This window comes from Mus caroli, unplaced genomic scaffold (assembly GCF_978045245.1).
Source record: "Mus caroli unplaced genomic scaffold, Mus_caroli_1 scaffold_4, whole genome shotgun sequence".
Lineage (NCBI taxonomy): Eukaryota > Metazoa > Chordata > Mammalia > Rodentia > Muridae > Mus > Mus caroli.
The window spans coordinates 109,147,953-109,175,354 of record NW_028227259.1 but is presented as its reverse complement, the minus strand read 5'-3'; the positions used below and the strand labels follow the sequence as shown (position 1 = coordinate 109,175,354).

General features: G+C 43.3%; 1 protein-coding gene and 2 pseudogenes across 1 annotated transcript in view; 2 read left to right on the top strand and 1 right to left on the bottom strand.

Moving 5' to 3' along the window:
* The window catches only part of LOC110287941 (uncharacterized), a 63,311-nt gene that overhangs the window by 27,950 nt on the left and 7,959 nt on the right, over positions 1 to 27,402 (top strand). The window contains exons 4-6 of the mRNA XM_085836942.1: positions 15,154 to 15,280; positions 15,523 to 15,580; positions 16,858 to 20,989. Coding sequence (XP_085693068.1) covers positions 15,154 to 15,280; positions 15,523 to 15,580; positions 16,858 to 18,538 — 1,866 coding nt within the window. The 3' untranslated portion in view covers positions 18,539 to 20,989. The remainder of the gene's footprint in view (positions 1 to 15,153; positions 15,281 to 15,522; positions 15,581 to 16,857; positions 20,990 to 27,402) is intronic.
* LOC110288374 (sorting nexin-18-like) lies at positions 20,135 to 26,469 on the bottom strand (annotated as a pseudogene).
* LOC147005316 (uncharacterized) lies at positions 26,468 to 27,376 on the top strand (annotated as a pseudogene).

Sequence of the window (27,402 nt, the reverse complement as noted above, 5' to 3'; positions counted from 1 at the left end):
GTGTGTGTGTGTGAGTGAGAGTGTGTGAGTGTGTGAGTGTGAGGTGTGTATTTCATTCAGGAAAGTAGAACATTGGGGCTGGCAGCTAGTAACTCAGAGCAGCTGCTGCCACTGGGATCAATTTGAGTAGTTTAATTGGGAACAGCTGCAGTCCTTAACCTCTCCAACATGTTTAAAATTAGAAAAAATAAGGCTGCCACTCATCCTGGACCTGACATGCTTCTTACTGAGGTAATGAAAAATCATCAATTCATCACAACTACAAAAACAAAGATCAAATGAGCATGTTATTGTTACTGATTAAGAGATTTTTTTTTATTCGATATCCTGATACTAAGGAAATAGTTGCATTTTTAGCTTCATGCTCTCAGTGGTTAAACATCAATGTCCCTTGAACTCTGTAAAATGTAAGTTAAAAATTTATTAGAATGTAAACATAAAGCTTGGAAATAAGTGGCAAGTGTTCAATCTGACCACTCCTGGAGCAGAAGCAGTAGGATCATAGACTTCAAGGTCAACTTGGTCTGTGTAGTACTGAATTCCAGGACAGCCAGGGCTACACGGAGCACCCCTTTATCAATAACAAAAACAAAAACGAGGAGGAGGAGGAAGAGAAGGCAATGATTGAGTTTTAATAAAGTTTTATCTATGAAGATTAGAATGGCTGGATGTTTCCAGAATGGAAAGAGAAATTAGGAAGTTTATGCAAGTTGGAAGTGTCCAAGTAAGTTATTAAAGATATGTAAATGATAAACCTTAGAGATGATAGACAGGAGCTGGCCATGGTGGCAAACGCCTTTAATCCCAGCACTTGGGAGGTAGAGGCAGGTAGATTTCCGAGTTCAAGGTAAGCCTGGCACACAGAGTGAGTTCCAGAATAGCCAGGGGTATACAAAGAAACCCTGTCTCAAAAAAACAAAAAAAAAAAAAAGAGAGAGAGATGATAGACAGGATATTTCAATTTGTAAGCCAAGGACCAATGCATTGATGTCAAGCCTCTACTTAAATCAACAGAGTTCCCATTAGCTTTGACCAATCCTGGTAACAGTTATAAACACTTGCTTCTAAAGCTTTATGTGAGGTGTTTCAGTTATCACAGATACAAAACAAAGATACATGTAAACAAGATAATTATTGTGTTTTAAACTTTGTTAGATTAAACTACTCTAAAAACAAAACCCACCCAACATTCATTTTAAAATGTCTGAGCTTCATCTGCATGGTGCACAGAGTTTAAGTGACAACACTGGGAAAGCTATGGTATTTCTTTCTTTTTTTTTTTTTTTTTTTAGACAGGGTTTTTCTGTATAGCCCCTGGCTGTCCTGGAACTCACTTTGTAGACCAGGCTGGCCTCGAACTCAGAAATCAGCCTGTCTCTGCCTCCCGAGTGCTGGGATTAAAGGTGTGTGCCACCTCGCCCGACTTGCTATCCTATTTCTAACAAACCTTGAAATCTACAGCAAAGAGGACATAATGTTCAGAGAGGACATGAAGTATTTTCTCTCCTTAGGATAGTCAAGATGCAGGACAATGACACCCCCTATGGTAAATGGTATGTTTTAGAGAGGCCATGGAGAGTATCCAGAGAATAAACTCTAACCATCCTACACTTTACAGGAATTCAAATGTGTACCTGGCGCTTTGTATGGGTGATGCAATACATAGGTTATAATTGTGTGGGATTTGTGCTGGGTACCTTATTGTCAACTTGACACAAGCTATAGTCAATTCAGACTTTGTATAGGAGCAGGCAGGAATTCACTGTCTCCTGGCTGAATGAAGTTCTTGTCCTCCTCTGGTCCCAGCTCTAGGATTCATTGCTTCTGTTCTTGTACATGAGTGTCTACAAAATAAGCAAAATGCTGACAAAACGTTTATCTCCTTGAAACATCTGTGTCATTAGGAAGCTGGGGTTTTCTTCTACAGGAGTAGCAATATTTGATCGATACTTTTCCCCTTTGTAGAGAGCAGCATTATAGATTGAGAAATGAAGAGCATTGTTGTGTCTGCATAGTTGGATCACAGTATTGCTCTGAGAACTTGCCAAGCTTATTAAGACTACTTCCAGTATGCTTTTGAGTAGATGTTGCAGCTAACCCCATTTGTATTGTTTTTGAAATTAACTAAAGTACCAGATTCAAGACAATTGATGGATTGGCATGATGTATAACAAAATTGTAATCATATCAGGACTACTGTCAATTAAATAACAGGAAATGTTTAATAATGTGTTTTAACTGTGTGTTTTTAACTAGAAGCAACAGTAAATATCCTGAATTAGGTTTGACATTACCTTTGAGTGTGTTGTCTTACAGATGTGCTCGTGAAGAATTCTTGGACACCCAGGGTTTCCATCTCTCATCTTGGGGCTCCATGTCTCATCATGGGATTTGTGAGAGAATTCCCTGTCTTTACCTTGTATAATGATTATCCTCTTAACAATTAATTATGTACAATTGCTACTTCTTCAGAAAAGGGTTCATTGTTAGATTACCATTTTTGATGTTTTCATATTTAAATTTCTGATTCGTTTGAATTATCCTGACAAGAAACAGAAACCATTCTCTTTTTCTCTTCTGTATTTTGTATTTTTTTTGTACTCTAAATCCAGCAAATAAACCTGCAACTGACATGTACAATGGTGGGAATTGTCTATAATTATTTAAGAAGTTGTGATTCCACAGTATCTTCTGAGCATTTATAATCATACTCACAGATGCTTTCTTTGTACCAATGACCATGGGGGGAGGGAATAAAGTACCTTGCTTGCAGCAGTGTTTAGAGACCTTCCACTTTCTTTCTTGTCTGCTTCAGAAGTCTGTGTTTTTGATTCTCTGTCACCTCACTTCTAACCCACAATGGCAGGTAAGGTCAACAGGGAGTTCCAGGGGACAGGAAAGAATGGTAGTGTCTTTGGATATGTCTTTTGAAATGGCCTTTAGGTGTTTGTTTTTTTTGTTTTCTCCTTTCAATTGTTCCTTCCTGTTTTAATTATGGTTTTACTGCTGTGAACAGATATCATGACAATGGCCACTCTCATAAGGACAACATTTAATTGGGGCTCGTTTACAGTTCAGAGGTTCATACCATTATCATCAATGCTGGTGCATGGCAACGCCCAGGATGGCATGGGGCCAGAGGAGCTGGGAGGGAGTTCTACATCTTGTTACAAGGACTGTCAGGAGAAGACTGGCTTCCAGGCAGCTAGGACAAGGATCTTAAAGCACTGTCATTCATGGAACAGAAAAACTTCATGTCATCATATAATAAAGAGCTTCACCATGGGAAGGCAGAAAGGAATTAACAAAGGCCTTGAAATACATTTATGTGGATTGAGACCCAAAAAGAATAGATTTGCGTTTGTAAAAAGGCTTTAGAATTTACTCTTTACTAGACTAAAATATTGTCAATACAATATGGTTACATAATTAAAAATCATATCACACAGGTATGTGCCCCAAGGGCCCTGACTCAGTTCTTGGCTCTTCTGGACTCCCAGCTGTGTCTGGATGACCAAGAGTCAGAACCTCACCCCCACCCTCCAGCCCAGGCCCGGGACCTGTCACAGCCCAGGAACTCCCCAACCAGCTCTGGCCTGCCCCTCATCATGGACTGCATTTCCCATCCCTGAGCAGAGACTTGGCTTCCCCTGAAGCCCAGCACCAGCCACGCTGCAGAAACGAAAAGAAGTCGGATATTCCCAGGTTCTGAGCCCAAAGAGGCTGAGCCCAGCGGAAGTGAACACATGAACTGACAGATTCACTGACCAATCAGAGCCTCCATATGCTCCATCCAGTCAGAATAGAAGGTGCAAGGTTCCATGCTATTGTGAGAGTTTAAGTGAATTGGTGTGTTGTGCTTCTACCTCAACTGCTGAGTATTGAGGGAAGGTTAAGCAAGATCTGAAGTTGCAACATGGCCAGCTTATGCTCACTGCCCACAAAGGTGAGGAGCTGGAGACATTGTTGTCGGTCCTACTCAGGGCTGGGCGGGAGCCAGCAGCTTGATGCAGCCACGTGTGAGGTCTCTTAGTGTTAGCCATTCCTGGACCCAGTGGTGGCATCTGAAAAACTTCCCTCTCTGGGCTGAATCTGCACAAAGCCTTTGAAGCAGGGCCTTGTGTATAGAAACATCCTTGACAGGATGCCAATGGCAGACAGGCTTGGTTCCTCTAGTAGAGTCTACAAGCTCTTCTCCTCTATCTATCATTTTTTGATTCATTTGGAGTTAATTTTGTCTAGCTGTAAAAGGCATCCCAACTGTTGGGTGATTGAGAGCACGTTCTTTCAATATGTCTCTGTTTTTAAGGAAACAAAAAATAGGGAATAAAAATCCATTAATTTTTGTACAGCTGCACCTTTAGCCTTTTAGAAAAATGTTTCTGAGACAAGCTATGTTATAACAGGGATGCCAGTCCCATGCTCCCCAGGGCAATGACCCTGCTTTCCTTTTTATTAGACTTCCTAAGTTCGAATGTTAAATGTATGTACAAGAGCGTTTTTAAAATTACTCATTCAAGTTCTGTAATTAACTGTTCTTTGCAGTGAAAGGAAAAGTGCGTTGCTGTGGAACATGTCTTCTGCCTTCAGACTAGAACAGGAGGAATGGTTTACTGTGTACACAGTAGGGTGAAACAATGTAGACAAGAGCTAGCTCACAGACTAAAGTTTAAGGGAGTCATCTGCAGGGGTCATCATTCTGAAGCAAAGTGAGTGATTGTTTTAAATTCCACATCATTGATTAATTCATGCATGTATATAGAAATTGTACAGATTGGTGGGTATACAAGTTGGGGAGGTTCTGTGGGATCAAACTGAAAAAGGATAATGTAAAAGTAAAATGCTAGGCCTTTAGGCCCAGGCTTGTAAATGTGACCTCTGTGACTCAATGCTCCAAGGTTTGCTAATCATAAAACTGATAGTGACATTCCTCCACCCACCTGCTTCTTGGGTTCAAGGAGTGTTCATTCAAAGAAAGTCACCCTACCATTACCGGAACCTGCAATGCAAATGTGCTATTGTTAGGGGCTCTTAGATTGTTAGGAGCTCTTAGAAACTGTCTTGAGAGATAACCTGACACTTGTGACTTTGCACTTCCTTGTGACTCTTAACTAATATTTTTGGTATTTTCCAACAACGCCCCCACCTCCTTGAGTTGTGGTTTCTTCCTTTACATACCCCCTTATCGAGCTACTCGGGGCGCCACGGGAGCGCTCTTGAATAAAAATCCTCTTGCAGTTTGCAGCAAGACCGTTTCTTGTGGGTGTTTTTGGGGTGCCGCCTCTCCTGAGTCAGAACGTGGGGGAGTCCTCATGTTGTGGGTCTTTCATTTGGTGTGTTGGCCGGGAAACTCGACCACCCCTCACACCCGAGAACCGACTTGGAGGTATGGGGATCCCCTCTTGTGTGTGTGCCGGCAGGTGTCTCTGTTTTGAGTGTCTGTTTTTTGAAACGAACATTGGAACATGTGCTTGTTGTGTTGGGTTGTTTGTGTCTTGTCCTATGTTTCTGAAGCACGGCGAAGTCTGAGTTTGGATCCATCTGATTTTATTGAATTTGTGTCTTGGTTTCAGGGTTATGAGATCGTGGGTTCGAGTCCCACCTCGTGCCTTGGTTTTAGGACTGCGAGATTGTTGGTTCAAGTCCAACCTCGTGCCTTGGTTTTACATCTGGCAGAGTGAGGAATGAGTGTGCTTCTCTGGTTTTGGTCGTCTAGGTAGAGGTGGATGACGGTGTTTCTAGAGGATGGGGTAATGGGGTTTTCTGAAATGCACAGGGTCTGTATTTGCAGCTGTCCTTTTGCGCCGTAAGGACCAGAGGACTGTGGTTGGCAGATGTGCTAAGAGTACCACAGGCTGCCACCCTGGGAGACGCCCTGGGAAGTAAGGAGAGCCAGGGACGCCTGGCCGTCTCCGGGGATCAGTCAGAGGGACCGAGTTCTGTTGAAGCAGAAGCTTCCCCCTCCAAAATCGTCTAATTCTTTTGCCTGCTTGTGGAGGACAAGAAAGGGTCGAGTGTGTCTGGATCTATTGGTTTCTGTTTTGTGTGTTTTTGTGTATGTGTTTAGAGCTATGTGAAAATCTAGAGAAGCAAAGGTAATTCTCATAGGTGCTTTATACCCTGACTAGAGATAGTTTACACCTGAGACGTGAGAGAATGGGTTTTGAGAAAAGCAGTACTCTCCGACTATCTGGGGAAAATTTGGTAAAAATAAAATAAAATAAACAGTATCAATTGGTCTTTGGAGTCCTGCACCTGTAGTTAGGAATCTAGTGTGGCTGGAGAAGTCCTGCTAGGAGCTGATTATAAACGCTGCTCTTATAGGGACCAGCAGCTTCTCAAGTTCTATGGTAAGAGAACAGATGGCTGTTTTTCCTACAAAAATCTCTGTGCTTGTGATTATTGGATTCATCAGGTGACAAGGTGCTCCTCTCTTGAAATATCAGCTAGAAAAATTAAGAATTTTGTTTGGTTTAAATGGGCAAATGTATACGGCCATTTCATTTTTGTTTCTAAATAGTTTCAAAAGTATAAATATGTTTTAGATGTCTTGGTTATAGATTATGATTAGAAATTTGTAACATTGGTAAAAAAAAAAAAAGTTGACTTAAAACTGGTAACTCTGGGTTAGAGTAATTCAGAACATGTGGTATGAGCCAACCCATGGGAACAGGTCTCTAAAGATAGCCTGAATTGGGTAATATTCTCTGTAATTCTTATCCTAGAAACCCGATTTATAACAGATATATTGGCGGCTACACCTTCTTGTGTTTCTGTGCAGGAACAGGCAGCCATACTTTGTAGCAAGTAATGTTTTTGGAGTTCATTTTTAAAGAAAATAGATTGTTTACACTGTTAAAATTGGGTTTTGCTTCTCAAAATTGTGGCTGTACTCTCGTGTTACAAGAAAAATTGAAGGCTTCTCCTGAATCAGAGGCACCAGCTAAACCCATCAGCTCCTCCAAAATCTATAAAGCCTCCTGAGTGGCCTAGTTCACTGCCTCCCCCTTATCCACAGCCTCAACCCCAGCCGCCGAGGGAACCCCAAACCCCTCGGGGCGTCGAGAGGCAGACCGCTGTGGGTACATGGAGCCGCAGAGCACAGAGTCCGGGTGGACTCTGGACCTGCCCAAACTTCAAACCCTTCAGTACTGGTCATTTTCCTCTGCTGATCTTTATAACTGGAAAACTAACCACCCCCTTTCTCAGGATCCCCAATGTCTCACAGGGTTGGTAGAGTTCCTTATGTTCTCTCATCAGCCTACTTGGGATGATTGTCAACAGCTGTTGCAGATGCTCTTAACAACCGAAGAGCAAGAGAGAATTCTGTTAGAGGCTAGAAAAATAGCCTGGAAGCCAACAGGCGGTCTACACAGCTACAAAATGAGATCAACGTGGGATTCCCTTGACTCGCCCCCGTTGGGACTGCAGCATGGCTAAAGGTAGGGAGAGCTTAAAAATCTCGCCAGGCTCTGGTCTCCAAGGTGCCTCAAGACGGCCCACTATTTTGGCTAAGGTAAGAGGTAATGCAGGGGCCAATCGAACCTCCCTCAGTGTTCCTTAAAAGGCTTATAGAAGCCTTCAGGCAATTCACTACCTTTGATCTTACCTCGGAAGCCCAGAAGGCCTCAGTGGCCTGGCCGGCCTTCATAAGGCAGTTGGCCCCCGATATCAGAAAGAAACTTCAGAGGTTAAAAGGTGTATTACAAGAGGGAGACAGTTATGCGGTCTAGTGAAAGAGGCAGAGAAAGTGTGTGTGAGAGAGAAAGAGAGGCGGGAGGCAGAAGAAAGAGAAAACAGGAGGGATCGTAGACAAGAAAGAAATTTGCCACAGTAGTAGGAGAAAAAGAAAAGACAGGATCTAGACAGGAAACCTGAGCAACTGAAGAGCCTCAGCTAAAGAGGCTCAGCTGTGTCAGACTCAAGTTACTTATTTGGAATACTCCCTTCGAGACGGGAAGCAGTGCCTAAAGAAAGCCAGGAAAAAGACTAACTCATATCCCCACCCCGACTACACCAAGGCAAGTAAGAGGACTCTTGGGTACTGCTGGCTTCTACAGACTCTAGATACCTGGGTTGGCTACCTTAGCTGCCCTGTTGTACCCCCTAACCAAGGAAGGGGATATGTTTTGTGGACCCCATATCACCAGAAAGCCTTTAAATGTAAAAGAGAGAGCAGGGGTCGCCAGAGGAGTCCTTACTCAGACTTTAAGACCTTGAAAAAGGCCAGTGGCTTACCTATCCAAGAAGTTACACCCTGTTGCCAGCAGGTGGTTTTCTTGCCTGAAAGCTATTGCTGCCATAACACTGCTTGTCAAGGATGCTTATAAGCTCACTCTGGTACAGCAAATAGCTGTAGTGGCACCCCACGCTCTTAAAAGCATTATCCAAAAGCCTCCTGACTGGATGACTACCAATGGTCTTGTGACACATCAGAACTTTTTGTTGACTGAACGAGTGACCTTCGCTTCATTCCACCTGCTGTCCCACTGTGTGAGACTGCACCTACTCATCAGTGCGCTGACATTCTGGCAGAAGAAATGATCTGAAGGATCAAATCAGCCTTGGTCTGAGAGTAGTAAACTCGCGGTTGAAGGTAAGCAGAAGGCGGGGACAGCAGTAAGGTGGTGAACAGAAAGCAAGTGATCTAGGCCAGCAGCCTCCCTGAAGGGACGTCGGCCCAGAAAGCTGAACTTGTGACAAGCTCTATGAATGGCAAAAGAAAAGTCTACACTGACAGCAGGTATGCTTTTGCCACTGTACGGAGCAATATACAAAGAGGGTTGTTGACATCTACAGAAAAAGACCTAAGATGCTGTGGCTGAGGAAAATCAGATGGCAGATCTAATGGCCAAACAGGTGGCCCAAGGAGCAATGATCCTGGCAGTCAAGGAGCCTAAAGATTATTATGACCTCAGAGAGACCAGCTTTAGATACACCCCTGAGCACTATCAAGTTATGGACAGTATTTGACCCACCTGGGGGCCAAGAAATTAAAAGGGGTGGTTAGGTCCTTTGACTACTATGTTACAGGACTCTCTGACTTGGCAGAAGAAATAGTCAAAAGCTTCAAGGTCTGTGCTATGACGAGGTAAAATTTCTAAAAGAAATCTTCCCAAGGTAATTGGGTCCAATAACGGACCTGTCTTTGTTGCCCAGGTAAATCAGGGACTGGCTAAGATATTAAAAAATGATTAAAAGTTACATTGTACATGCAGGCCCCAAAGCTCAGGACAGGTAGAGAGAATAAATAGAACCATTAAGAGATCCTTACCAAATTGACAGCGGAGGTTGGCGCTAATGATTGGATAGCTCTCCTACCCTTTAGGGTTAGAAACACCCCTGGACAGTCTGGACTGAACCCCCCTATAAATTACTCTACAGGGGGCCCCCTCCACTGTTAAAAATAGCCTTTGTACATAGTGCTCACATGCTGCTTTCCCAGCCTTTGTTCTCTAGATGTATTCAGCATGGGTAGTTTTGAGCCATCCATGGCTCACAAATCGGTGAAATATAACCTGTTCCCAACACAGAATCCATGCTGCCTATACAGGATGACCAGTTAAGACTTTGTCCTGAATTAGTAGGAATGGTCACCAGTGTCACCCTCAGAGTTCCCTGAAAGTTCCCAGGGCACTTTGTTCCTTTACAAACCTGCAATTGTCCCCTAATCCCAGCTCTGTCTCCCTGAACTCTCTCCCTACACCCCCCCTCCAAATGATCCCTACCCCTTTTTTTTGCCATTTGCCTCAGTCTACCAAGAAAGTCTCTTCTATTTCTGCTTTCCAGAAATGTGTGTTTCCCCTCTACATCTCTTCTCCTTACATAACCTCTCTGGTTCTGTGGAAGATACGTAGATTAAACTTTACCTAAGAGCTAATATCCACATGTCAGGGAAAGTATAAGTCTTCCGTCATTCTAAGTCAGGGTTACCTCAGGTAGGATGTTTTTACTGTAGTTCCAGTCATCAGCCTGTTGTCATGGATTCATTTTAAGTTACCATAGTTTTAGCAGCTGATTCATACTGTGTTATACAGACAAGCCACATTTTCTTTATCTGATATTCATCAGGGGGATACCTGTGTTGTTTTTACCTCCTGGCTAGTACAAACAATGCTATTATGAATATAGGTGAGAATGTGTCCTTCTGGGTTGCTGCATGGAGTACCTTGTTCATATATGCCCAAGACTGATATAGCTTGGTCTTGGGGTAGTTGGATTCCCAGATTTCTGAGGAGTCATGATACAGATTTCCACATTGGCCATATTTGTCTGTACTCCTACAATCAGTAGAGGGCAGCACACTTGCTTCATATTCTCTCTAACATGAAAATTATTTGTGTTATTCTTCGTAACCATTCTGGCATGTTTCATATGGAATCACAAATTAGTTATCACTTGCAATTCCATAATGACTAAGGATCGTGAATATTTCTTTAAGTGTTTCTCCACCATTTGTTGGAATAGGTGTGACCTGGTTGGAATGGGTGTGTCACTGGGTGTGGGTATAAGATCCTCACCCTAGTTACCTAGAAGTCAGTCTTCCACTAACAGCCTTTGGATGAAGATGTAGAACTCTCAGCTCTACCTACGCCATGCCTGCCTGCATACTGCCATGCACCCACCTTGATGATAATGGACTGAACCTCTGAATCTGTCAGCCAGCCCCAATTAAGTGTTGTTTTATTAAGACATGTCTTGGTCATGGTGTCTGTTCACAGCAGTAAAACCCTAAGACAGAATCCAACTACCTCAAGACCAAGCTCTGTCAGTCTTGGGCATACATGAAAAAGGTACTCCATGCAGCAACCCAGAAGGACACATGCTCACCTATATTCTCACTTTTTAATTACTACCATTTTTGTAATATTCTAATGTGTTAATATGCCTCATTTTCTGAATGCATTCTTTAGTTCAGGGACATCTAGGTTGTCTACAGTGACAGTGTGGTGAATGTATAATTCTTTTCAAGCACTTTAGTAATGGCCTCTGAGTTCTTTACTTTGTAGTTTGTTTGGTTGACTTTGCATGGCATACAAGTTCTTAATATATATATCTGGCTGTCTGAGAACTGATCACATAGACCAGGCTAACATCCAACTCCATGAAATATGCTATTTTTTGTCTACCTAGTGCTGAGATTAAATGCCTGAGCCATTCTAACAAGGGTACTCATTATATTTTTCCTTTTTTAAATTTTAATTTTCTCTTTTAAGTTATTTAATTTACCTCATGCTTGCTGCCCCCTCCTGTCACCCCCTCTTATAATTCTTCCCCCATGCTCTCATCCCATTCTCCTCTCATCTGGTGGAGGCCCCTTTGGTTATCCCCCGTCTCTGGCAACTAGTCACTGAAAGGATACATAATTTCTCTAGCACTGAGGTCAGACAAGCCCCCCCCCCGCCCCCCCCCCCCCGTCCCCCGCCCATCAGTTGCAGATTTCATTTTGGTTTGGTTTTGGTTTGGTTTTTTGAGACAGGGTTTCTTTGTATAGCCCTGGCTGTCCTGGAGCTCACTTTGTAGACCAGGCAGGCCTCAAACTCAGAAATCCAACTGACTCTGCCTCCCAAGTACTGGGATTAAAGGCGTGCATCACTAGCCCTGGCTCAGTTGCAGATTTCTATTCATATTCATGGCCATCTAGTCACCTCTCCTGTCTTTCCCCAAAACTGATCCTGTACAAACTGTTCCCTTTCCATGCTCTGCCATTTCGATGTCCCTCCCTCCATCTGGCTTTTGTGACTATTCTGAGTGAGATTCAAAGATCCTCCTCATTTGGGCCTTGCTCATTGACTTTTGGTTCTGTGTGGAATAGCTTGGTAACTGTATTTTTTGGCTAATATTTACGTATAAATGAGTACACACCATGAAGGTCAATTTGATATTGTGTTCCCTTGGTAAGGATGCTATTCTTAAGTTTCCTCCATTTGATAGCAAATCTCATGGTATCTTTTTTTTCCATAGCTGAATAGTACTCCATTGTGTAGATGTACATTACTTTTTTGCATTCTTTAGTCAAGGGACATCTAAGGTGTTTTCGATTTTCTTGTTCTTATGATTAAATTTGCTGTGAACATAGTTCAGCAAGGTTCTTTGTGGAATGTTGGAGTATCGTTTGGGTATATACCAAGGAGTGGTATTGGTGGGTTTTGAGGTAGTACTCTTCTCAGTTTTCTGAGAAAGTGGCAAATTGATTTTCACAGGGGTTTTTCTAAGCATGCATTCCTACCAACAATGAGCAGGTGGTCCAGGTTCTCCACATCCTTGCCAGCATGTGCTATATCTTGAGCTTTTGGACTTACCCATTCTGGCTGGTATAAAATGGTATCTCAGAATTGTCTCGCTTATCGCCTAAAGCACTGTAAAAAACCTTTGACATAATCCAGCATCCCTTAATGTGAAAGGTTTAGAGAAATTAGAGATAAAGGTCAAAATCCTAAACAGAGCAATAAAACAACTCAAGGAGATGATGGGAATATAAATTGGAAACAAAGAAGCCAAAGTATCGCTCTTTGTTGATGATAAGATACTATACATAAGTGACCCCCCCTCCCCAAGATTCTACCAGAGAATTCCTGGGATTGATATATACCTTCAGCCAAGTAGCTGGATACAAAATTCACTCAAAGAAATCAGTAGCCCTCATTTATTCAAATGATAATTAGACCAAGAATATAATAAGGGAAATAACAGCAATTCTAGTAACTATGAATTATATAATATATCTTAGTATAACTCTATCCAAGCACCTAAGGGATCTGTATGAAAAGAACTTCAAATCTTGAAGAAAGAAAGTGAAGATTTAAAATTATGGAACGATCTTCCATTCTCATGTATAGATAGGATTCCCAAAGCAAAAATGGGCATTTTACCAATAGTTCGCTGTTTCCTTTTTTTATAGACTGTGAAATTATATAAAGAAAACTTTAAAATATACTTATATAAAATATACTTACTATAAATCATATATCTTTGTTAATTTTTTTGTAGAACATGATTTTAATATTTTCTTTTCTCTATCTGAAATATCACTTGATTCATGTATTTTTCTCTTTTTTTACATGAAACATACTAATTATATTTGGAATTTTGAAAAATAATCCGTAAAAATTTGTTTAAATTTTCTGTTTATATCCTTTCATACCCTGAAGATATCATTAATGAATGTTTAATATTATTCATAACTGAAGATCCTAAATCTAATGTTGAATACTACATTGTTTTAAAATATATATAATATTTTGTGGGAATTAACCATAGTAAAAGAGCATAAAATATTAAAAATGAATCATTAAAAAAATATTTTCAAAAGCCCTTATATGATTCCTCCTGACAAGTGCGTGAGTAGTTAAAATGCATTATATATTGGTGTATACTATGTAACACTCAGTTTACTTACAAAAGATTATAAGTGTTTCTAGGACATAAATCATTTTATCAGTTAGTATATTTTAAAAATTTCGCCTGGCTTGGTGGCACACCCCTTTAATCCCAGCACTCAGGAGGCAGAGGCAGGCGGATCTCTGAGTTCCAGACTAGCCTGGTCTACAGAGTGAGTTCCAGGACAACCAGGGCTACACAGAGAAACCCTGTCTCATAAAAACAAACAAACAAACAAACAAACAAAATCAAAATAGGAAAAAACTCATTGAAGTTAAACATTAAGAAAATGCTAATTTCTGCCGGACTTGGTGGCATACGCCTTTAATCCCAGCACTCCTGATGCAGAGGCAGGCGGATTTCTGAGTTCTAGGCCAGCCTGGTCTACACAGTGAGTTCCAGGACAGCCAGAGCTATACAGAGAATGCCTGTCTTGAAAAACAAAAAACAAAACAACAACAACAACAAAAAAAGAAAATGCTAATTTCAAGGACAGTGAGAAATATTATCAAGGATACTTTTATGATTGTAAGAATGATTTTAATATTTTCAACTGTTAGTACTCAACAAACAGCATAGTTATTTTAAGGTATGTTTCGCTGTTATGTTTCTTTTTTATTTCTTATTTTATTAATTTGGATACTGTCTCTGTGCCCTCTGGTTAATTTGGCTAAGAGTTTATCTATCTTGTTGATTTTTCTCAAAGAACCAGCTCCTGGTTTGGTTGATTCTTTATATAGTTCTTTTTGTTCTATTTGGTTGATTTCAGCCCTGAGTTTGATTATTTCCTGCAGGCTACGCCTCTTGGGTGCATTTGCTTCTTTTTTTCTAGAACTTTCAGGTGTGCTGTCAAGCTGCTGGTATAAGCTCTCTCCAGTTTCTTTATGGAGGCACTTAGAGCTATGAATTTTCCTCTTAGCACTGCTTTCATTGTTTCCCATCAGTTTTGGTATGATGTGTCTTCATGTTCAGTAAATTCTCAAAAGCCTTTAATTTTTTTCTTTCTTTCTTCCTTGACCAAGTTATCATTGAGTAGAGTGTTGTTAAGCTTCCATGTGCATGAGAGCTTTTCTTTGCTTTTGTTGGTATTTAAGACCAGCCTTAGTCAGTGGTGATCTGATAGGGTGCATGGGATGATTTCAGTCTTCTTGTATCTGTTGAGCCTGTTTTGTGACCGATTATATGGTCAGTTTTGGAGAAGGTACTGTGAGCTGCTGAGACGAAGGTGTATTCTTTGCCTTTAGGATGAAATGTTTGTTTCATAACTTCTGTTATTTTCACTGTGTCTCTGTTTAGTTTCTGTTTCCATGATCTGTCCATTGCTGAGAGTGGGGTGTTGAAGTCTCCCACTATGATTGTGTGAGGTGCAATGTGCACTTTGAGCTCTAGTAAAGTTTGTATTATGAAAATGGTTGCCCTTGTATTTGGAGCATAGGTGTTCAGAATTGAGAGTTCCTTGCTTTTTGTAGTTCTTAATTATTCATACAGACTCTATGGTGTCTACTTAGTGTTGTTGATCTGTTTGCTTGTCTCTTTATATCTGTTAATTGGTACTCTTCTTGCAAATGCATGTTCCATTCAAAAGGTGAGGAAATGCAAGATGTGAACCACATAATTCAGTTTCTGTCTGAAATGACATTGTGATTACATTATAACTTCTGTGTTAGGATGGAGGAAAAGGGAGAATAATTTGAATACATTGTCAATGAAATATATGTCCAATATGTGAGCACCATGCTTTCTACTATAATCATGTTGTATGGGATGTTCTAGAATGCAGTGACATATGAGGATGTGCATGTGAACTTTACTCGGGAAGAATGGGCTTTGCTGGATCCTTCCCAGAAGAGTCTCTACAAGGATGTGATGCTGGAGACCTACAGGAACCTCAGAGCTATAGGTAAGACTGTTCATGTGGTTTTCCTTTATAAATTTGAGGGAAACTGTTTCCTTTGGTTTGAGTGTGTGTTTGTCTTTTTGCTTGCTTCTTTTGTGGTTGATGATGATCTTCTATAATTTACATTGAGAAGGAAGAATGAGGTGAATGAGTCAGACATGATTCTAAGGATCAATGAAGATAGTACGTTAGATTTTGCCTCAATTCCAATAATATAACATACATTTTCTGTTACTATGTTTTAGGCTGTTATTGGGAAGACCACAGTAATGAAGAAAATTCTCAAACTTCTAGAAGTGGAAGGTAATTTTTATTTACATGCTGATCCAAATGTGCCTCAGAAGAAATCTTCATATGTTCTTGAAATTTTAGTTCAAGGCAACAGTTTATGTAAATAAGCATAGCTTTAAAGTTACTGAGTATTAAATTCTCACAAATGAATTTACCTCTATGTCAGGTACTCTATTTCAGTTGGCATGGCCTTCTTCAAAATAGAATACAGCCTTAACAGATAGAACTATTTCAAGCACAGCCCCATTGGCACTAAAATGCAGACCTGCCACTCGGTTTAGTCTTATACTTCTTAGATATTGTAAAAAAGCATACACTTTGATCGTATGACGTATATATATCCGAAAACTTCTCGTAAACAAATGGTTCACAATAACACATATGTAACTCATGTACTTGTGGAAAGGTGCTTAAGTTTAGTGATAGTGGACGTTTATGAGGCTTGAGAAAGTGGAATAGAAAGCTTCATAGAAATACCTCACATGTCTCTGGAGAATAAAAATTCAAAATTTGTGAATGTAATGTTTTTCCATTTTATTCGTTTTTGTACCTTTCATAGGTATATTATAAGGCACATATCTATCTACCTACCTACCTATCTATCTATCTACCTATCTCCATCTTATATAAAGGATCCAGGCCCTATTTACTAAAGATATTAACCGAAACACTGAGTGTCTCTTTCTCCAAGGACATTTAGAAGATACCTTGTTATCGCCATTTAGAGTATATTTGTTGAATTAGATATGATTTTTTACAGTTAATGGATTTTCCAACTTCATTGGGAGTAAATCAACAAACACACTACAAAAGATTCCCAGGAGTATTAGTAATGTAGAAATTTTCTGTTTTTTACTGGTTCACTGTCCAAATATAATATGGCTTAATCTACAGGAAAATTTATGAATGCAGTCATTGTAATAAAACTCTGAGTGTTTGCAGGTGTTGTTAAATATGTGAAAAAGCTATATATAAGAAAAGATTGCCATGAATGTGAGCCATGATATAAATGCTTTTACAATCACCATTATCTTCAAATATTTAATGGAACCCATAATGAAAGAAAACACCATGAATATAAACAAAGTAATGAATCCTTATTATATCTGATTTCTATTTCCATTTTAGAAAATACAATAAATTAATTCATACATATAAAAAGATCCATTACTATAATACATGGGTAAACCTTTCAAAAGTGACAGTTGCATCTACAGGCATAAAAGAATGTATAATGTAGAGAAAATTTCTGAATATATGCAAAATGCTAACGATTTTGTATGTCATAGGCATCTTCAAATGGAAGACAGAACTCATACTGGAGAGAAAAGCTATGAAGGTGTGCAATGTAATGAAGTGCTTTCAAGTCACAATCTTGCTCACATATATAAAGGAATGCTTAATGGAGCCTTTGTACTTTATACTGGTGGTCATATACACAGAAGACCACAGGCAGGAGATAAATGCTGTGACTGTAACACACTTGGTAAAGCCTGTGCATGCAACAGTCAACTGCAAAGCCATAAAAGAACAAATAATAGTGAGAATCCTTATAAATGTAACCACTGTGGTAAAGCCTTTGCTTGTCACAGGGATCTTCAAAACCATGAAAGGACACATACTGGAGAGAAGCCCTATGAATGTAACCACTGTGGTAAAGCCTTTGCATATCACAGTGCTCTTCAAACGCATAAAAGAACAGATACTGGAGAGAAGCCCTATGAATGTAAACAATGTGGTAAAGCCTTTGCTCTTAACAGCTATCTCCATAGCCATGAAAGCACACATACTGGAGAAAAGCCCTTTGAGTGTAGCCAATATGGTAAAGCCTTTTCGTGTCCCAGTAATTTTCAAAATCATAAAAGAACACACAGTAGAGAGAAGCCCTATGAATGTAACCAATGTGGCAAAGCCTTTACTCGTCACAGCCATCTTCAAAGTCATGAAAGAACACATACTGGAGAGAAGCCCTATGAATGTGACCAATGTGGTAAAGCCTTTTCATGGAAGTATTATCTTCAAATTCATAAAAGAACACATACTGGAGACAGGCCCTATGAATGTAACCAATGTGGCAAAGCCTTTCATCGTCACCAAAATCTTCAAAACCATGAAAGGACACATACTGGAGAGAAGCCCTTTGAATGTAACCAATGTGGTAAAACCTTTGCTTATCACATAGATCTTCAGAGGCATGAAAGCACACATACTGGAGAGAAGCCCTTTGAATGTAACCAATGTGGTAAAACCTTTGCTTGTCACAGAGATCTTCAGAGGCATGAAAGGACACATACTGGAGAGAAGCCCTATGAATGTAACCACTGTGGTAAAGCATTTGCATATCACAGTGCTCTTCAAACCCATAAAAGAACACATACTGGAGAGAAGCCCTATGAATGTAAACAATGTGGTAAAGCCTTTGCTCTTAACAGCAATCTCCATAGCCATGAAAGGACACATACTGGAGAAAAGCCCTTTGAGTGTAGCCAATGTGGTAAAGCCTTTTCGTGTCCCAGTAATTTTCAAAGCCATAAAAGAACACACAGTAGAGAGAAGCCCTATGAATGTAACCAATGTGGCAAAGCCTTTACTCGTCACAGCCATCTTCAAAGTCATGAAAGAACACATACTGGAGAGAAGCCCTATGAATGTGACCAATGTGGTAAAGCCTTTTCATGGAACTATTGTCTTCAAATTCATAAAAGAACACATACTGGAGACAGGCCCTATAAATGTAACCAATGTGGCAAAGCCTTTCCTCGTCACCACCATCTTCAAAACCATGAAAGGACACATACTGGAGAGAAGCCCTTTGAATGTAACCAATGTGGTAAAACCTTTGCTTGTCACAGAGATCTTCAGAGGCATGAAAGCACACATACTGGAGAGAAGCCCTATGAATGTAACCACTGTGGTAAAGCCTTTGCATATCACAGTACTCTTCAAAGGCATAAAAGAACACATACTTGAGAGAAGCCCTATGCATGTAAAAAATGTAAAGCCTTTGATTACCACAGCTACCTGCCAAGTCATGAAAGGACACATGCGGTAGTGAATCCCTATGAAAGTAACCGGTTTGGTAAAGCCTTTGTCACAGCCATCTTCAAAGCCATAAAAGGACATATACTGGATAGCAACCCTATGATTGTAATCAGTATGGGAGAGCATTTGCATGTCACAGCAATGTTCAAAGGCATAAAAGAACACGTACTGGAGAGAATCTCTATGAATATAAATAATGTTGTAAAGCCTCTGCATGTCACAGTGTTCTTCTTCTTTTTTTTTCATCAGATTTTAATTTTAATTTACCACGTACGTACAACGAAGCACTGCCTTTTCCTTAAACAATGAGCACACCAGGGGTAAGACAACTGTTTTGAATTTCTTAACTATAAGATTTCTTCCTAACAGAACTGTGAACTTTGGATCACCTACAGCAAAATACTGGAGAGAGAGCCACTGTGAGTTTTTCTTGGTTGTCTTTTTTTTTTCTTTTTTTTTTTTTGCTGTTGCTAATCTCAAAAGTCCATTGAGCCCTTTGGTGTGATTACACTGAGACCTTGGATGGAAAAAATAAACCCCCAAGCAGTAAACAAACTCCCAAGTGCTCAGGCTGAAAAGAGTCATTCCAACCCAATAGCGGCTATGCGGTTGAAGAGAGTTGCCAAGTCCCCTAGCATGCTGAAAACGCTTCGCCCAGGCTGGGGCAGGATTTTAACCTCATCTGTACTTCCTTAACAGATATGGCCTGTAAGCAGATGCTCTTGGCTGTATGCACGGGACTAGGTGGCAACGTTCTAAAGGCTAGTCATCTAGACATTACACACCAAGGCGACAGCAGAAACAAAATTCACTGCCAATGCCTACAGATGTTTAATCTCTAGAACTGCTTTAAACCACATGAAACGGCACTGGTTTTGAAAGGATTTCCAGAGCCTAAGCAACAGGAGACAATCCAAGTTTTAGGATTTAGGAAAAAAAAAGAGTTCAATGGCTGACTAGACTAAAAGAACCAACCACACATTCAAGCAGCCCTTTGGACAAACACAGCTTTTCTGATATACAGTTTCCACAGCAGGGCATGCCAAAGGTCTGACTGACAGTAAAACCCACGAATGAGCCCACACAGAGGTGGAGCAGACAGACACCTGCCCGCCCCCTCGGGTGTCTGTGCTGGTTCTGCGCTCCTTCGGTGACTGCTGCCGGCGCCCTGTACAAACTCAGGGACATTCCTAAGTAGGCAGCCAGCATGTGACCTGACTGAAGTAATACAATGGAATTGAAATGGTATCGTCTTACATTAAAGGCTCAAAGTGTCAATGTCACTAGCAGTTGCCCAGAAGGTAAGGATTCATAACTACTTAAAAACATACAGAATGCAGATGAGGGTTAAACCCAGGCCAGCCGCAATAGTATTGCTCCGAGAGCTAACTCAGCCTTAGAAATTGTCAAGAAAAAAAAAGTTGCTCTACTCTAGGAGACTAGTTCCACAGATAACGGCAGCACTGTGTTTCACAGCAGCAAGAATGGACTCAGGACCTTTGAACTTCCTCCCATCCCCCCACCCTATTTAAGATTCTGAGGCCTTGTCACACTGAGGAGGGGAAGGAAAAGGGCAGAGAGGAAGGAGATGGCAAGGAGACCGCTATTTCCAAACGGCTGAAGGCTTGACACAGATTTGTTCTGTTTGTGTCCAGAGAGCCAATCGAGAAAGGACTTGGCTGAATACAAGAAAAACAAAGCCAAAGAGCAGGTGTGTTCACAAATGCTCTGTCCCACGTGGCCGGCAAGTGAGCGGGTCACCCCCTACCCAAGGCCAGATCTGGTTATCCAAGCAGCCTTCCACCAGCCCAGGACGTTACAGTAGGTGACTGCTACCTCCCCCACACCAGACCTCCAGAAGCAAGGCCATTGTGGGGAGCAGGTGTGGCAGCAGTCCCAAGAAGGCACCAGGGACTGCAGCTAAGTCGTATGACTTGCACCTGACTTCCTCATATAAACCACAAACATCGTGAGAGCTGCGCAGGTGTACCAGGTTGCTGGCAAGCCATTTTGGTGGAGATATGCCCCTGCTGCCCTGATTAGCTGAAGCTTCATACCTGGTGAGGTGATGTGGCCTGCTGTGAGTGGATGGGAACTGATAGTATATAAGAGTGAGAGGCCCAGGGCTCGGGGTCTTTCGCCTATACAGTCAATGCTCTCCCAATAAACGTGTGCAGAAGGATCCTATTGTGGTGTCTTTCTTGCTGGCGAGACGGGCGCTCACAAAATGGTGCCGAAACCCGGGAAGTAACATCTTCGGGCATGAGCGAAGACCCCACGGGGAAGAAGAGGTTAATGAAGTGTTCCCGCAACACAGACTGTTGAGAAGGATTCAACTGCGTGGATTCAGAACTCTTCAGCTGGGGAACAGTGGTACCGGTAAGTAAAAAGAAATTAATGTGAGTCTCTGAGAGGTATGCTTTCTTACGCAGTAGGTCTGGTAATTGTCGCTTGCCTTGATAAGGGTAGCAACTTTTGCAGGAGCACCAGGGAAGCATATCAGAAACAGAGAGAAATTAAAAAGAAGGCATGCGCAGAAATATAAGTAAAATAAGAAATATAAGAAGAGAAAAATGAAAATAAGCTATTTCATAGCTCTCCTAAGGACAGAAGGAAAACGTGAGACATCCTGTTTCCTCTCTGGCAGTAACGATAAGGTTCCTGGTTTTGGGACAAGTTAAGGTTCACGGTTTTGGGACAAGTTAAGGAACTATGATAACCTCAGTGTAGTGATCAATAGATCCTCGCTGTGTAGTTATGCTTTTTTCTCCCATTGACCCTTTGTGGGTAGGTCTGATAATATTGGTCTTGTTTGTTCTGATATATGGACTCTGTTACTGTTTAAATCGAGAGGCAGTCAAGACAGGTCACAAAATCCTTACAGAGCAACAAGAAAGTATATCAGAGGAGGAGAAGGTCTTAAAAAGAAAAAGGAAAAAGAAAGGAGACACAGTGTTATCAGGTGGTCAGAAAGGACAAAACAAAAGAGCCGAGGCGGAGGAGGAAGGCAAATTGGCTTCTGCGCCCCCTCCCTATGCCTCCTTGGCAGCTGCCTATAAGCAGACCTTCTGTCTGGAGGTTTGGAGAGAGGATAGATTCTCCTTGCTGGGATGTCCTATATTCACTGACCAAGCAGGGCAGAGATATCATGAGCCTCTAGATTTCAAAGTAATCAGGAATTTGGCTGAGTCCGTACAGATGCACGACTTAACTGCCTTCTATATTGTAGCTCAAGTAGAGGCATTGAATAGACACTGCATGACACCGTCTGATTGGGCAGTCTTGGTGAAGGCATGCCTTTCACCTGGGCAGTATTTAGATTGGAAAGCCTTCCATATTGAATTTACAAATGAACAGGCAGTGGCTAACGTTGCTGCAGGAAATCCAGCATGGGACAGGGATATGCTGCTTAGTCAAGGTCGCTTTGCACAACAACAGACAGGATATCCAGTGCAGGTGCTTGAGCAGGTGAATCAGATTGCCATAAGGGTGTGGAAATCATTGCCTACCAGTGTTGAAGGTGTTGCAGAACTCCAGAGAGACAATGAGGCGCTGAATCAGGTAAGAGAGGAGTGCTCTCAATTGGTTTGGGAGAGAGGGTCTGTTTGTGTTTCCTCAGGATCACCGACAACAGCTGTGGGTCCCAGATGTTTCTGTGGCTGGGAATGCTCCCGCTAGTGAGAACTGAAGAGCTACATTGGGGCTGTGTTCCTGAAACCCATGTCATTGACACATTCAAGTGTTTGCTCAATTCTTTACATCTAATGCTTCGCTACAATTGCCTTTTTTCTATGCTGCTTCAGCTAAAGGGATTGTTGTATTTTCAGATGATTCAAAATATTTCACAGATGAGTGATTGTGTTCAGCTGTATCTACTAAAGTTAATGTTACCTGGATTCGAGGGGTGTGGCCTGCCAGTATATCCAAGGGCATTGGCACTATACCCTCCCAACCTAGATGGGCCCCCCTTTCGTTTTTGTAGGAGTGTTCCTGATTCCCTTCCACCTTGGGCAGTGCCCCTTATATGTATGGTTGTTATGTGGGGTGAATGGTAGTTGCACTGATCTTTCCCCCTTAAGCCAGGTGGCGGGAGGGGCCTGGGATAATGCAAATTTTATTGGAATGGTTCTAATGTGTTTAAAACTTCTGTATTTCAATTTGCTGGAGGAAGGAATGTTTCTTTTCTGGCTATGCCTGTTTATGTGATTTCCTTTTGTGTTTATTGTTTATAAGAATGTTAATTGTAATAGTGATATTCGTTATATCATTTGGATGTTGTGACTAGGATACCTTGCTTTGTACCTTTGCCTTTTCAAGTTACTTTGTTTACAAACTGTCAATCCCTTTCCTCAAGGCTGATGGGAGCTCTAGGATGTATGCTTGTAATAGTGTGTGTGTTGTGTGTTTGGCACATGTGTTAGGTGCAGTGTGTGCAGGCCTGCACCTTCGCCATGGTGGCGTAGGCTTTTGCTGCAGTGGAGGCGGGACAATCTCCTCAGATTCGGTTTGCCACTCTAAAAGAAATTATGCTGCATTTTGCCGTGGGTTGCGAGGCTAAGCACTGCACAGAGGATAGCTTGCTGTTGGCATCCTCTGGAAGGCACGTCTGATTGTATGAAGGTTCAGTGTCCTAGTTCCCTTCCCCCAGGAAAAACGACATGAGAGCTGGCCAAGACCTCCCTGGGTGATGAGCCCAAGGGATGGTTTTGTGTAAGGCCCCTATGCTTGCACACTGGGGATCAGACATCTACCTTCACCCATGAGGCTTGCTTGCAGCAATTAAGATCTGGCCATAGATTAATCAACATCCTGGCCTTTTGATGCACCTGCCGCAAGCAAAACACAATCTCCCCAAGTGTGGCTTGGTATGACAGAGAAGTAGTCAGTGACGGATAAGACTCCCTGGGCATGTCACCAACCTAAGACAGGGATCAAACCAATGCTGTTTGTCTCCCAAGGACGGGTAAGGGACATTGTTGCGGGGGGCAATCTAAGACAGACATTCTCTCTGCCAAAAAAGAAAAAAGGGGGAGATGTGAGGAGCAGGTGTGGCAGCAGTCCCAAGAAGGCACCAGGGACTGCAGCTAAGTCGTATGACTTTCACCTGACTTCCTCATATAAACCACAAACATCATGAGAGCTGCACAGGTGTACCAGGTTACTGGCAAAGCCATTTTGGTGGAGATATGCCCCTGCTGCCCTGATTAGCTGAAGCTGAGTAACTGGTGAGGTGATGTGGCCTGCTGTGAGTGGATGGGAACTGATAGTATATAAGAGTGAGAGGCCCAGGGCTCGGGGTCTTTCGCCTACACAGTCAATGCTCTCTCAATAAACGTGTGCAGAAGGATCCTATTGTCGTGTCTTTCTTGCTGGCGAGTCAGGTGTCCCACAGGCCATATTCTTAATAGCAACACCTCCCATCTCTCTCTCTCTCTCTCTCTCTCTCTCTCTCTCTCTCTCTCTCTCTCTCTCTCTGGAGCCATTATATCAGAAGGCCAGCTACTGAGTAACTTCAGATCAGCCAGGCATGACTGCTGTAGTTTACAAAAAAAAAAAAAAAAAATCATTTGCAAAGTCAGCACTTTAACAAAAGCCAGCGACACAGCAAACTACTAAAGCACTCTGTCACTGGGACAGCGAATTCGTGCTCTCAGACACAACACTCCTACTTCACCCAGCTAGTCCCCCGCATCACTTTCCTAAAGAACAGTCCAAATGTCGGCTGGTTAATAAACTCCAAACCCAGAGAAAGGAGAGCTGAGTTCCTGAAGGTCGAGAGCCTTTAGGCCGTCCTGCAAGCTGACACAGGAAGTTCCTTGTGCTGCCCCAGCACTGTGAACAGGATTGGCCAAACTCCCCTGCCACACAGCAGGAATGGAGGGGAAAGCCTGCCTTACCTTTATTCCCAGGCATCCATTCTTCCTATTGTCTCTCTCATCTCTGCCAGCCCTGCAGTGTTCAAAGGGCTGCCTCTAGCCTGGCTTGGGTGCCCCTGCCAATTCTGCCCAGCCCACAAACTTATACATCAGAACAGCTGATTCTCTTGCCTATTCAAATTCTGAAGTGACAACATGGTCTGAAAATCTAGCCCTCTGAAGAGTGGCAGGCAGTCCCTGACTAGAAGGAGCAGTCTAACAATCCACTGAAAACTCGGTAAGGAAAATCCCAACAGTCCACAACTCTAAGGATCCCCAGACACGGAGAACCACCAGGAGCCTGAAACCCAGGAATGGTATGCCTATCCAAGTCACCACTTTCTACCTTAACAAAACATCTCGTGCCACCGGCCCTACGGGCCAGGATTTACCTTTCTAAACATGAATGATGTCTGGGAAGTTGGCCAGGTGCCCCTGATACAGTGCTAACAGATCCATGACTGGGTCCAGGTCCTGCCTGGGCTGCTCGGTGAAGAGTTCACCAATGGGTTGTAGGCGTCTCCAGTGAAGGCAATGGCCTGATTCAGACCCACGGAGAAGGCCTGCTGATCCAGCTCAAAGGCTTGGCTGAGGCCCCGGAAGGACTGGCCCACCTTCTGATACTCCTTGAAGCCAGTCACCTGATTGCGCCGCAAACTCGTTGGCGGTGTGGTTGAGCTGCAACGCGCTGTCGTCCATCTTCTTGGTGAAGCATTTGAAGCCATCGATCTTGCTCTCCACCTCCTGCAGGTCCAGGGCGGCAGCAGGTGGGGTGCTCAGAGTGAGGAAGAAGTTGGCGCCCACCATCTCATCCTTCTCAGCCTTCCGCTTACCCTGTTTCCAGGCCTTCTCATCAGTGCTGCTGGGGCAGGTCAGGAAATGCTTGAAGACGTCGCACTGCGCCAGCACAGGGTGGCTGGCCATGTGGTTCATCCACCAGATCAGACCCTTCCTGCGCTTGGAGATGAAGTCCTCTTCGAAGCGCCCGGTGGCCTGCTTCTCAGGCAGATGGGGCACCGAGATGACTGGGAATTTCTCCGCCAGGCGCGCATACAGCCAATCGAAGTGCTTATAGCGCCTGTGCACGGGCACCTGGGTATGCGTGGGCACCAGCTTGTAAGAGATGTAGTTCTTCATACCCTTGAACTTGGTCTGCTTGGTGGGGTCGTCGATGGTGCACTGGAAGGGGTAGGGGTTCTCCTGCCACTCGGGGCCGTAGGGACCCAGCACCACGCACAGCTTGTCCCCATCCTTAACGAAGCCTGACGCCTCTCCCAGCACGAAGGCCTCCCCGCCCGACTTGAGGAAGGTGGAAAAGCGATTGAGGTTGCAGCTCACCGTGGCCGAGCACTTGGCTCCAGACGCTTGGTGCGAGCCCAGAGACAGGTCCGAGCGGGTGGACAGGCGGTAGCGGCCGGCCGCACCGCCGCCCGCCGCTGACGAGCCATCGAGGTCCGGGTACGCGCCGCTGCCCAGCGCGCCTGGCTCGTCGGCCACTGTGGAGCTGTCATCCCACTCATCGTCCCAGTCATCGTCGCTGCCCAGGCTGGCCTGGTAACCACCGTAGAGCTGCTGGGGCGACGGCTGCAGGGCGCCCCCGCCATAGGGAAAGCCGGCTCCGGCGGCTGGAAGGAACCCGGCGACGCCTGCGGCTGCAGCAGCGGCGGAAAGGCGGCGGGCAGAGGCTCGAAGCCGCCGGGCGGCACGTTTTCGTAGCGGGCCGGGGCTCCAGGGCCGCCTTTGGCCAAAGGGCCAGGCTCGGGCGCACGGATCACCTGCACCACGTAGGAGGCCGGGAAGAGGCCGCGGTCGCCGCGGCTGTTGGTCCCTTCGAGCCAGCCCTCGATGTCCTGCTCACTGCACAGGCTCAGCACTTTGTGCTCCCGCAGGGAGATCTCACCGGGGTTCTCGTACTTACTAGAGCGCCCGGGCGCGCAGCGCCATGGTCCCTAGCCCGGCGCCCCGAGCCCGGCGCCCCGAGCTCGGGCCTGTCCGAGGGCCCTTGTTGTCAGGATCCGTGCCCCTGAACGCTGAAGGGAAGCCTGGAGGGCAGCGCACCGGTCCGCCCCCGCTCCACTCTAGCCCTCCATGCAGCTCGGCTCGCAGCAGCGACTGCAGCTCTGGGCCGCCGCCGGCCGGGGGCGGGGCCCGGAGCCACAGTGTTCTTCAAAGGCATAAAAGCTCACATTCTGGAGAAAAGCCTTGTGAAAGTAAACAATGTGGTAAAGCCTTTGCTTGACATAGCCATCTTCAAAGCCAAAGAAGAACACATACTGGAGAGAAACCTTATGCGTGCAACCACTGTGGCAAAGCATTTGCAGAAAACACTAATCTTCAAAAGCATAAAAAACCCTACACCAGAAAGACTCTCTATGTATGTAACCAATGTGATAAAGCCTTTGCTCATCACAGCTACCAAATCCATGGAAAGACACATAGAGGAAATAAACATTAGGCATGTACCCAGTGTCATAAAGTGCTTTCACATAACAGTAATCCTCCATGCCATAAAAGACACATACTTGATAGAAGCCCTATAAGTGTAACCAGTGTAGTAAAGCCTTTTCACAGAAGAGTTTTCTTCAGAGTCATAAAAGAACACATAGTGGAGAGAAGCCCTATGAATGTAAACAATGTGTTAAAGCCTTTGCTCGTCACAGCCATCCTCAAAGCCATAACCGGACATATACTGGAGAGAAACACTATTCATGTAACCAGTGTGTTAAAGTGTTTTCACATAACTAATCTTCAGAGTCACAAAAGAACACATACTTCACAGAATCTCTATGGATGTAAACAACATGGATGTAAACAGCCTTTGCACATGTCTTCAAGGGCATTAAAAACCTAGATTGCAGTGAACTCTTATGAATGTAG